At 39.3% G+C, this 12611-nt stretch overlaps 1 protein-coding gene across 5 annotated transcripts in view; it reads right to left on the bottom strand.

The window, feature by feature from the left end:
• OCA2 (OCA2 melanosomal transmembrane protein) overlaps positions 1 to 12611 on the bottom strand; it is a 257199-nt gene that overhangs the window by 105299 nt on the left and 139289 nt on the right. For all 5 annotated transcript variants that reach the window (XM_027082471.1, XM_027082468.1, XM_027082473.1 and 2 more), the window contains one exon: positions 1108 to 1255. In XM_027082471.1, the coding sequence (XP_026938272.1) occupies positions 1108 to 1255 (148 nt within the window). The remainder of the gene's footprint in view (positions 1 to 1107; positions 1256 to 12611) is intronic.

Below are 12611 nucleotides of genomic sequence, written 5' to 3'. Positions count from 1 at the left end.
GAGTCTCTACATACTCGCCTGTGGCCTTCTCCCCCCACTCTCAGACCAGGCTACAGCCACACTAGACAGCCCTCAGTGGTTGGCACTGGCACTGTGCCCAGCTCCTGTCCTCAGTCTGCTTGCCTGCTCTCTGAGAACACAGGGCTGGTCTCAGCAAACTGCAATATGTAAGATCATTCTCACTACCTTCACAAGGACTCACATTTCCCCTTGCCGTGACAGACTTCTCATCTCCACCCAGTTCTCAACCCTACTGCAGGAATGCTTCCACATCCCTGAGGAGTGAGCAGGCTCTCGCTCTTTCTGTCAGTACTTCCAGCGTAAAGACAGGTTGGAACTCAGCACCTCATCAGAGTGGGGAGGAAAAACTCAGCACCTCACTGTTACTGTTAGGTCTCAGCTTTGATTAAAAACAAACTCAAGGGACTTCTCTGGTGGTCCAGTGGTTAAGATTCTGTGCTTCCAATGCAGGGGGCCCTGGTTCAATCCCTAGTCAGGGAACTAATTTCCCACATGCTGTAAGGTGGCCAAAAAAAAAAAAAAACTCCAAGAAATGAATTGAGCAGGAATTAGGTATTCTTTGAGTTCCTGGAAAATCAACTACTGGGAGAATATTTTGTTAGATTAGTTTGTTATATATATATATATTTTTAATTTTTATTATGCAATGTGTTAGGTGTGAAGTGTGACAGGCAGTAGTTGAGTGTGAACTCAATTCCTGGCATCACTCTTTCCTAGATGCAAAACCCTGGGCAAGTTTCTCAAATTCTCTGAGCCTCAGTTTTCTCATCCTTAAGCTGGGGCTAATATCAGCACACATTCCAGAGAGCTAAGTGAGAGTTAAATAAAATGCTGCACCATAACAGGTTTAGCACAGTGTATGGCACCCAAAACTTACTTACTAGCATGCAGCTAGTGTTACTCTTTCGCAGTACCGTGGGGTACTCTTCACAATCACTTTAGCTCACATTTTGCACATGACATTTGGACACTCTTAGGGTGGTCATAAATAGGTTGTTGATACAATCCAACCATTGAGTATAACTGGTAAAGATAAGAACCACTGCTGTAAACCAAGAGTGGTCTGAGCAGGGCCTGGCTTGATACCTTTGGAAGCTGTGCAGCCTTCGGGCCAGCAAGCGCTCCAGTGTCAGCACCTTCCCCAGGAGTAGACCTCGAACCGCTGTCTCCTCACGGCTGGCTGGGCTGATGCGCTGTGCAGTAAGGCGCCAGACATGGATCTCATGCTTCAGTTCTGCAGGAAAGGAAAGCCAAGGCTTCATTCTCCTGCAATCTCAGACATCAGCACCTACTCCCCTCAGCACCCTCCAAGAAGAGAAAACACACACCTGTGATGCAGATCTCCAAGGACCAAACCAAAGCAGTGGCTTCTTAGCGTTCATGTTATTATGAGAGAACCAGAAGACAAAGCTGACTTTTAAAAATTACAGTAGATGCAAAGATAATTTCAACTCTTTGGGTGAAGAATAAATTCTTGAATAGGCGTATGAAAGTTAACACCCAACAAACTTTTTCCCTCCCAAGAAATTACTTTTTGGAGCCAGTAGTTCAGATCTCAGTTCAAAATCCAGACATCGCCCAATCTTTTAAACAGATCTAATACACATCAGAAATACAAGTGTAGTAGGTGGTGCCTGGTCTCCCCAGTAGGGCATTTGGTAATAGCAGGAGATGGGGAGAGCCCTCCCTCCTGACCAGGCCCCCAAGTTGAGCTTGTGTCTATGAAAGAACACAAAGGAGAGAAATGTAGACAACTTTATGCACTTCTGAAATTAAAAGAATGAGGCAAATTTTCACCCATCAGTGAATTTAAACCTCTTCTGACAGAGAAGAGAAAAATGAATTGCCAATTCATTGGCTCCTAAGATACTAGAATATCTTATGAAATTTTACTTTTAACCTCTAGTTTACTGTTAAAGATACTACATAAATTTCTCAAAATATCCACTAAAAGAATATAAGGAAGCACAGTATTTTCATGAATCACCTGTCATGTACAATGCACTATACTACATATGTTAAAAATTCAAGATGAAATTAAAAGAACACACAGTTTCAAGCAGGATTAGATCAGTTGACACTAGCTCAGAGCAGAGTCAAGGCAGGGCAATTCTCCCAAGACCTGTGAAGCAGTGCACAAGCCTGGGCTCAATGACAAGGAAAATGCCACCATGGTTTTCTCTAAAGGGTCAGCCTTTCAAAGATGAAAAGTTTTTAGAATGAAGATAAGTAAAGTACTTCCATTCAGTACATATTGATTCTTTGTAGCTTGCTAAAACAGAAGAAACTTGGGTATAACCTGAAAGCCTCTACAGAGAAACAGATCCATAATTCCCTCAATAAACATAATTCACACCTCCATAATTCACACCTCATTAAACAACCTGTGAGGTTATGATAATATAAAAAGGAGGAAGAGGAGGAGGAAGAGGATAAAAACATATGAATTAGGTTTCTGAAATGCTGAACACACACACACATGTCGGGAGCCGTATAGGAAGTGCCTTTGAGTCTCAGCACGGACGAGACCCATAGTGCTAAGCAAAGCTGGCACTGTTAGGTACAAATGTGGAGAAGCAAAGCTCTCCTCTGTGCGGTTCCCCTAGTTTTCCCCTGTTTTTGCTTGAAGTGATTTTTATGGGATAATTGTTAATGTTGGAGAATATTCCCAGATTTGATGGAGGGTTTAGGGAAAGACCCCGACCTAGGGTAAAACCAAAAAAGATTGTGATTACTCCGGCTCCCTTAATGATTACACCTGATATCCCCACTCCCAGGCCAGGGCATTGGGTTCAGGAAAATACAACAGGAACATTTGTGTGGCAAAAGCTTACTTTAGAAGACAAATTGAATGAGTTTTGGCCCTCCTGGGGAGTTAGAGATATGTTAGGAAACACTTGGGTATGGTGGAGGGGAGGTTTTATACTACAGTAGGTATATAGCAAATTGAATAGAGTAGACTATTTGGCAGCCTTTTTTAAGTTTAATTGCTTTCCGTATAAGAATAGATATAAAGCACAAATTATATTTTGTAAGTATTTTGCAAAGGAACTTGGTGGCAAATTTAAGGTACAATGCCCTCCCCCAAGACCCCCTAGAGTTATTGATTATTCTGTGTCTTGCTTTGATCATAGAGGTAGATTGAAACAGCCTGTAAATATTTACTGGTGCTAAAGAATAATGTGCTTGAGTTTGTGTTTTGAAGATCTGGCTGATTGAACAAAACAAACAGGTACAAAAACATCTAATTCTTCTAAGAACAATGATAAAACCGCAGACAGAATTCCTGACCTAGACGTGACCAAGATATACCTGACCACAGGAGATAAAAGAAACTACAAGCGATAAGAAGATTACTTAACCTGTTTAACCTGCTGATGTAATCTGCTTATGTAAATTACTTTTGTTTTATGGCTCTTGTAAGGGATTTTTTGACATGGGAATGGGGTTATTAAGATTGAAAATGAGATTGCTTTAGAGTATAAGTATTTTGAAGTCATGGCAATAAAGCTGACAGATCCTTGCATCCTCTGAGGTGTCTTGTGCTCTGTCCACGCCGACTCCGTCTCCCCTTTGGGTGAAACCTGTCCAGCTGGGGCTGGTCCCCGGCACACACACACACACAAATGCTGCACTGGGACAGGAATGGGGGGATAAGGTGGTGCAGCAGCTTCAGAGAAGGTGCAGAGAGTGCCATTATTTCATCCAATGTTCTGAACTTCATTATGTAGTGGATATCATTCAAAGCCCATCCCTAAAGCATCAGAGACTTTCTAGCCATTCTTTCAAGCCATATTAGTGACTGCCACTCTCTCAAGCAGCTGACCAACTTTGAATAGCTACACAGGAGCATTGCTCGGCTCAGCTCCCGGGCTAGCCTGTGGGAGCCTCTCCACCTCTGTGTTTGGAGAAGCAGAAACTGAATCTGGCCTTCCAGGTCCCCAGGGCTCCTTTCTGCAGGTATCTTCTCCAGCGTCACCTTCAGCCCCTCACGCACCCCCAGAGCCTTGCTGCCTTCTAGCCCATCAAATCAAACAGGACAGGCTACTCTCCTCAGATCAACCCATGGGTTAATGCTCAAGTAGTGCACTTTCATTTTTCTAGTTGTGGACAAAATAAATGTATCACCGATCATGGGAAATTTTGGTTGAGAGTGATTTTGTCCAAGAGAAGGGAGTCCACTGCCTGCACCCAGAGCTCAGTTTAGCCAAGCATCCACTCCTCGGCTCCCAAGCTTCCTCTGTACCTCCTCTGCCATTTCCCCACCCTGTCTCTGCTGAGCTCTAAGACTGTGAACCCAATCAGCTACCTGATATTGCCCTCTGAACCTCGTGCTACAAGATTCACAGATAAACATTCCATCTTCCCCCACAGAACTCTCTCTTCCCTCACTGTCTTAGTTCTTATATGACATCATTAATCTTCCAGGTACATGAACCTGAAATGTCATTTTGGTCTTATCAATGTCATTCTCCTCTACATTTCTGCACTGAACATATAATAGGTGCCAGACACCATGCTAGATGTTAAAGGAGAAGAATAAATTGACAAGTTATGAGATAGGCCTCCAACAAGCTAGACAGAGAAATAAGATACATCATAAATGAACATAAGCTAAGGCAGTACTAGGCCACAAGAGCAGTTCAGGATATGATGGTGTGGGTCTTGCAGGATCCACCACTTCCTGACTCAGGTCACCAGCTTATCCAGGCTTCATCTCCTCACATTTGCCTAATTCTGATTGCTGCTCCTCAGTAACCTTTGACTGAAGCCACTTCCTGACAACCCAACCCTGGTTAATCATAAAACACTGTTTGCCCTATCTATCTATTTATCTATCTATCATCTATAGAAACTATCTATATATCTATTTATCTATCTATAGATAAATACAGTTAGATATATGGAAACAAGGAATCTATGTTCCTATTTACCTATCTTCTACCTATCTAGGCTGATCCACCTAAGAAAACAGATGATAGATAGATAGATAGATAGATAGGTTCATTCTTTCAAATAGCCCATTGTTCCCCATGACCTGCAAAGATCTTTAGGGAAGACTCAAGATCCTCAAATGGTGAGTGCCATTGTGAGCTCTGATCCCACTGTATAAGTTTTAGCTCTTGCTTTGCCTGACTAGCCCTGACCAGGACACATCATCAGATGTCTCATCTCTACCTCTCTGATTACCACCAGCCCCTATCTTTCCAAGCTTCTCAACCACCCTCTTGTGGCATTACTTGTGGTTGCCGTATACATGTTACAAGCAGGCAAAGACATTACCATGTGGGATGTGTTCTCTCACAGGAGGTGGTGGCTGCCAGGAGCCTAGAGGAGGGTCACCTGGCTCTAATTCAGGACTCTCAGGGGAAGACACCTAGGCCAGGAGTTGAGAAATAGAATTATACTACTATAAGATTCTTATCCTTTATGTTAAGTGGTATAATATCACTTGAAGTTAGTGATATAATTATAACTAAAATCACAATTAGAAAATGTGACATGATGATACACTTAAATTCAACCATATCACTAATCAAGTTAAATATCAAAGATCTAAACATATCAATTAAAAGACAGATTATTAGATTGGATAAAAAAGCAAGACCCAACTATAAGCTATTTGCAAGAAATGCACTTTAAATATAAAGACACAAAAAGGTTAAAAGTAAAAGGATGATAAAAATATACCACACTAACAGAAAGCTGGAATTGCTACATTAAGATCAAATTAGTTTTCAGAGCAAGAATATTACTATGGATAGGGAAGGGTACTTCATAATGATAAAGGTGTTAATTCTTCAAGAGGACATAATAACCCTAAATGTTTATGTACCCTAGTAACAAAATTTTGAAATATGTAAAGCAAAAAATCATAGAATTGCAAAGATAAATAGACAAATCCACAGCCTTAGTCAGAGATTTCTATATCCACCTCTCAATAATTGATAGACAAGTGGGCAGAAAATCAGCAAGAATATGAATGACCTGAATAACATTATCAGTCAACTTGACCTAATTGTTCATATTGACATAACTCCAACCAACAACAGCAGAATACATATTCTTTTCTAGTGCAAATAGAATATTTATGAGACTAGGCCACATTCTACCATAAAACAGGTTTCAATCAATTCAAAAGGATTCAAGTTTTACAAAATATATTCTCTGACCACTGTGAAATTAAATTTGGTAACTGCAAAAATCCCCAAATTTGGTGTAGGTAAATACATCTAAAATGTCCAAGGATCAAAGAAGAAATCAAAATGGAAATCAGAAAGTAATTTGAATTGAAGGGAAGTAGAACAAAACATACCAAAATTGGTGGAAGACCACTACTTAGAAGGAAATTTAGAGCACTAAATACCTATACTAGAAAATAAGATATATATAAATGAATAACCTCAACCCTCGCATGAAGAAGCTAGTAAAAGAAGAATAAATAAATAAATCCAAAGTAAGCAGGAGAAAATAAATAATAAATATCAGAGTATAACTCATTAAAAGAGAAAAATGTAGAAAAAATCTATATAATCAAAAGCTGGTTGAGATCAGTAACATTGATAAACCTCTAGACAGACTAATCAGAAAAAAAGTTAAGACATAAATCCAATATCAGGAATGAGAGAGGTTCCTTTACCAAAAATTCTATAGCCATTATGTAAGCCTCCCAGACTTCAGACAATACTACAAAGCTACAGTAATCGAAACAGCATGATATTGGCACAAAAACAGACATATAGATCAATGGAACAGAATAGAGAGCCCAGAAATAAGCCCAAACACCTATTGTCAGTTAATCTACAGCAAAAGAGGCAAGAATATACAATGGAGAAAAGACAGTCTCTTCAGCAAGTGGTGTTGGGAAAGCTGGACATCCTCATGTAAATCAATGAAATTAGAACACTCCTTCACACCATACACAGAAATACACTCAAAATGGTTTAAATACCTAAATATAAGACATGACACCGTAAACTGCTAGAAGAGAACATAGGTAAAACTTCTTGGACATAAATCATAGAAATATTTTCTTAAATCAGTTTACCAAGGAAAAGAAATAAAAGCAAAGATAAACAAATGGGACCTAACCAAACATAAAAGCTTTTGCACAGCAAAGGAAACTATCAACAAAATGAAAGACAACCTACAGAATGGGGGAAAATATTTGCAAATGATGCAACTGACAAGAGATATTAATCCAAAATATACAAACAGCTCATACAACCCAATATCAAACAAGCCAATCAAAAAATTGGCAGAAGCGCCGCAGGCTTGCCCCGCACTTTGTACCCCACCCTCCGCCTGGCCTGAGTGAGCCAGAGCCCCCGAATCAATGGCTTCTTTAACCACATCCTGTCTGAGTGAAGAACAGACGCCCTCCAGCGACCTACACGCCGAGGCGGGGCCAAATCCAAAGCTGAACCTCAGGAGCTGTGTGAACAAAGAAGAGAAAGGGAAATCTCTCCCAGCAGCCTCAGGAGCAGTGGATTAAATCGCCACAAGCAACTTGATGTACCCTGAATCTGTGGAATACATGAATAGGCAACGAATCATCCCAAATTGAGAAAGAGGACTTTGAGAGCAAGATTTATTACTTTTTCCCCTTTTCCCCTTTTTGTGAGTGTGTATGTGTATGCTTCTGTGTGAGATTTTGTCTGTATAGCTTCGCTTCCACCATTTGTCCTAGGGTTCTATCCATCCGTTTTCTTTCTTTTTTTTTTTTTTTACTTAAAATATTTTATTTTCTTAATAATTATTTTTTATTTTAATAACTATATTTTATTTTACCTTCCTATACTTTATTTTCTTTTATCCTTTTTCATTATTTCTTTCTACTTTTTCTCCCTTTTATTCTGAGCCGTGTGAATGAAAGGCTCTTGGTGCGACAGCCAGGAGTCAGTGCTGTGCCTCTGAGGTGGGAGAGCCAACTTCAGGACACTGGTGCACAAGAGACCTCCCAGCTCCACGTAATATCAAACAGTGAAAATCTCCCAGAGATCTCCATCTCAACACAAACACCCAGCTTCACTCAATGACCAGCAAGCTACACTGTGGGATACCCTATGCCAAACAACTAGCAAGACAGGAACACAACCCCACCCATTAGCAGAGAGGCTGCCTAAAATCATAATAAGCCCACAGACATGCCAAAACACACCACCAGACGTGGACCTGCCCACCAGAAAGACAAGATCCAGCCTCAGCACCAGAACATAGGCACTAGTCCCCTCCACCAGGAAGCCTACACAACCCACTGAACAAACTTTAGCCACTGGGGAGAGACACCAAAAACAATGGGAACTACGAATCTGCAGCCTGCAAAAAGGAGACCCCAAACACAGTAAATAAGCAAAATGAGAAGACAGAAAAACATTCAGCAGATGAAGGAGCAAGATAAAAACCCACCAGACCTAACAAATGAAGAGGAAATAGGCAGTCTACCTGAAAAAGAATTCAGAATAATGACAGTAAAGATGACCCAAAATCTTGGAAATAGAATAGACAAAATGCAAGAAACATTTAATAAGGACCTAGAAGAACTAAAGATGAAACAAGCAATGAGGAACAACACAATAAATGAAATTTAAAATACTCTACAAGGGGTCAATAGCAGAATAACAAGCAGAAGAACGGATAAGTGACCTGGAAGATAAAATGGTGGAAATAACTACTGCAGAGCAGAATAAAGAAAAAAGAATGAAAAGAACTGAGGACAGTCTCAGAGACCACTGGGACAACATTAAATGCACCAACATTCGAATTATAGGGTTTGCAGAAGAAGAAGAGAAAAAGAAAGGGACTGAGAAAATATTTGAAGAGATTATAGTTGAAAACTTCCCTAATATGGGAAAGGAAATAGTTAATCAAGTCCAGGAAGCACAGAGAGTCCCATACAGGATAAATCCAAGGAGAAACATGCCAAGACACATATTAATCAAACTGTCAAAAATTAAATACAAAGAAAACATATTAAAAGCAGCAAGGGAAAAACAACAAATAACATACAAGGGAATCCCCATAAGGTTAACAGCTGACCTTTCAGCAAAAACTCTTCAAGCCAGAAGAGACTGGAAGGACATATTTAAAGTGATGAAGGAGAAAAACCTGCAACCAAGATTCCTCTACCCAGCAAGCATCTCATTCAGATTTGATGGAGAAATTAAAACCTTTAGAGATAAGCTAAAGCTGCGAGAGTTCAGCACCACCAAACCAGCTTTACAACAAATGGTAAAGGATCTTCTCTAGGCAAGAAACACAAGAGAAGGAAAAGACCTATAATAACAAACTCAAAACAATTAAGAAAATGGGAATAGAAACATACATATTGATAATTACCTTATATGCAAATGGATTAAATGCTTCCACCAAAAGACACAGATTGGCTGAATGGATACAAAAACAAGACCCATATATTTGCTGTATACAAGAGACCCACTTCAGACCTAGAGACACATACAGACTGAAAGTGAGGGCATGGAAAAAGATATTCCATACAAATGGAAACCAAAAGAAAGCTAGAGCAGTAATACTTATATCAGACAAAATAGACTTTAAAATAACGACTATTAGAAGAGACAACGAAGGACACTATATAATGATCAACGGATCAATCCAAGAAGAAGATATAACAATTGTAAATATTTACACACCCAACATAGGAGCACCTCAATACATAAGGCAAGTACTAAAAGCCATAAAAGGGGAAATCGACAGTAACACATTCATAGTACGGGACTTTACCACCCCACTTTCACCAATGGACAGATCATCCAAAATGAAAATAAATAAGGAAACACAGCTTTAAATGATACATTAAACAAGATGGACTTAATTGATATTTATAGGACACTCCATCCAAAAACAACAAAATACACATTTTTCTCAAGTGCTCATGGAACATTCTCCAGGATAAATCATATCTTGGGTCACAAATCAAGCCTTGGTAAATTTAAGAAAATTGAAATTGTATCAAGTATCTTTTCCAACCACAATGCTATGAGACTAGATATCAATTACAGGAAAAGATCTGTAAAAAATACAAACACATGGAGGGCAAACAATACACTACTTGATAACAAAGTAAACACTGAAGAAATCAAAGAGGAAATCAAAAAATACCTAGAAACAAATGACAATGAAAACACGATGACCCAAAACCTATGGGATACAGCAAAAGCAGTTCTAAGAGGAAAGTTTATAGCAATACCATCCAACCTTAAGAAACAGGAAACATCTCGAATAAACACCCTAACCTTGCATCTAAAGCAATTAGAGAAAGAAGAACAAAAAAACCCCCCAAAGTTAGCAGAAGGAAAGAAATCATAAAGATCAGATCAGAAACAAATGAAAAATAAATGAAGGAAATGATAGCAAAAACCAATAAAACTAAAAGCTGGTTCTTTGAGTAAACAAAATTGATAAGCCATTAGCCAGACTCATCAAGAAAAAAAGGGAGAAGACTCAAATCAATAGAATTAGAAATGAAAAAGGAGAAGTAACAACTGACACTGCAGAAATACAAAAGATCATGAGAGATTACTACAAGCAACTCTATGCCAATAAAATGGACAATCTGGAAGAAATGGACAAATTCTTAGAAATGCACAAGCTGCCAAGACTGAATCAGGAAGAAATAGAAAATATGAACAGACCAATCACAAGCACTGAAATTGAAACTGTGATTTAAAATCTTCCAACAGGGGCTTCCCTGGTAGCGCAGTGGTTGCAAGTCCGCCTGCCGAGGCAGGGGGCGTGGGTTCATGTCCCGGTCTGGGAGGATCACACGTGCTGTGGAGGGGCTGGGCCCACGAGCCATGGCCGCTTAGGCTGTGCATCTGGAGCCTGTGTCTGCCACAGGAGAGGCCACAGCAGTGAGAGGCCCAACTACCAGAAAAAAAAAAAAAAAAAAACATCCAACAAACAAAAGCCCAGGACTTGATGGCTTCACAGGTGAATTCTATTCAAACATTTAGAGAAGACAGAAAACCTATCCTTCTCAAACTCTTCCAAAGTATAGCAGAGGGAGGAACACTCCCAAACTCATTCTATGAGGCCACCATTACCCTGATACCAAAACCAGCCAAGGATGTCACAAAGAAAGAAAACTATAGGCCAATATCACTGATGAACAAAGATGCAAAAATCCTCAAAAAATACTAGCATACGGAATCCAACAACACACTAAAAGGATCATACACCATGATCAAGTGGGGTTTATTCCAGGAATGCAAGGATTCTTCAATATATGCAAATCAATCAATGTGATACACCATATTAACAAATTGAAGGAGAGAAACAATATGGTCATCTCAAGAGATGCAGGGAAAGCTTTTGACAGAATTAAACACCCATTTATGCTAAAAACCCTCCAGAAACTAGACACAGAGAGAACTTTCCTCAACATAATAAAGGCCATATATGACAAACCCACAGCCAACATCATCCTCAATGGTGAAAAACTGAAAGCATTTCAACTAAGATCAGGAACAAGACAAGGTTGCCCACTCTCACCACTCTTATTCAACATAGTTTTGGAAGTTTTAGCCACAGCAATCAGAGAAGAAAAAGAAATAAAAGGAATCCAAATTGGAAAAGAAGAAGTAAAGCTGTCACTGTTTGCAGATGACATGATACTATACATAGAGAATCCTACAGATGCTACCAGAAAACTACTAGAGCTAACCAATGAATTTGGTAAAGTAGCAGGATACAAAATTAAGGCACAGAAATGTCTTGCATTCTTATACACGAATGATGAAAAATCTGAAAGTGAATTCAAGAAAACACTCCCATTTACCATTGCAACAAAAAGAATAAAATATCTAGGAATAAACCTACCTAAGGAGACCAAAGATCTGTATGCAGAAAATTATAAGACACTGATGAAAGAAATTAAAGATGATACAAATCGGTGGAGAGATATACCATGTTCTTGGATTGGAAGAATCAACATTGTGAAAATGACTCTACTACCCAAAGCAATCTACAGATTCAATGCCATCCCTATCAAACTACCACTGGCATTTTTCACAGAACTAGAACAAAAAATTTCACATTTTGTATGGAAACACAAAAGACCCCAAGTGGCCAAAGCAATCTTGGGAATGAAAAACAGAGCTGGAGGAATCAGGCTCCCGGACTTCAGACTATACTACAAAGCTCCAGTAATCAAGACAGTATGGTACTGGCACAAAAACAGAAAGATAAAAAAAAAAAACAAAACAGAAAGATAGATCAGTGGAACAGGATAGAAAGCCCAGAGATAAACCCACACACATATGGTCACCTTATCTTTGATAAAGGAGGCAGGAATGTACAGTGGAGAAAGGACAGCCTCTTCAATAAGTGGTGCTGGGAAAACTGGACAGGTACATGTAAAAGTATGAAATTAGAACACTCCCTAACACCATATACAAAAATAAGCTCAAAATGGATTAAAGACCTAAATGTAAGGCCAGTAACTGTCAAACTCTTAGAGGAAAACATAGGCAGAACACTCTATGACATAAATCACAGCAAAATCCTTTTTGACCCACCTCCTAGAGAAATAGAAAGAAAAAGAAAAATAAACAAACGGGACCTAATGA

This window comes from Aethalodelphis obliquidens, unplaced genomic scaffold (assembly GCF_003676395.1).
Source record: "Aethalodelphis obliquidens isolate GAN/ISIS:26980383/991018 unplaced genomic scaffold, ASM367639v1 scaffold47, whole genome shotgun sequence".
Taxonomy (NCBI): Eukaryota; Metazoa; Chordata; class Mammalia; order Artiodactyla; family Delphinidae; genus Aethalodelphis; species Aethalodelphis obliquidens.
Note: the sequence above shows the minus strand (reverse complement) of the source record. Positions and strands in the feature narration are given on the sequence as shown.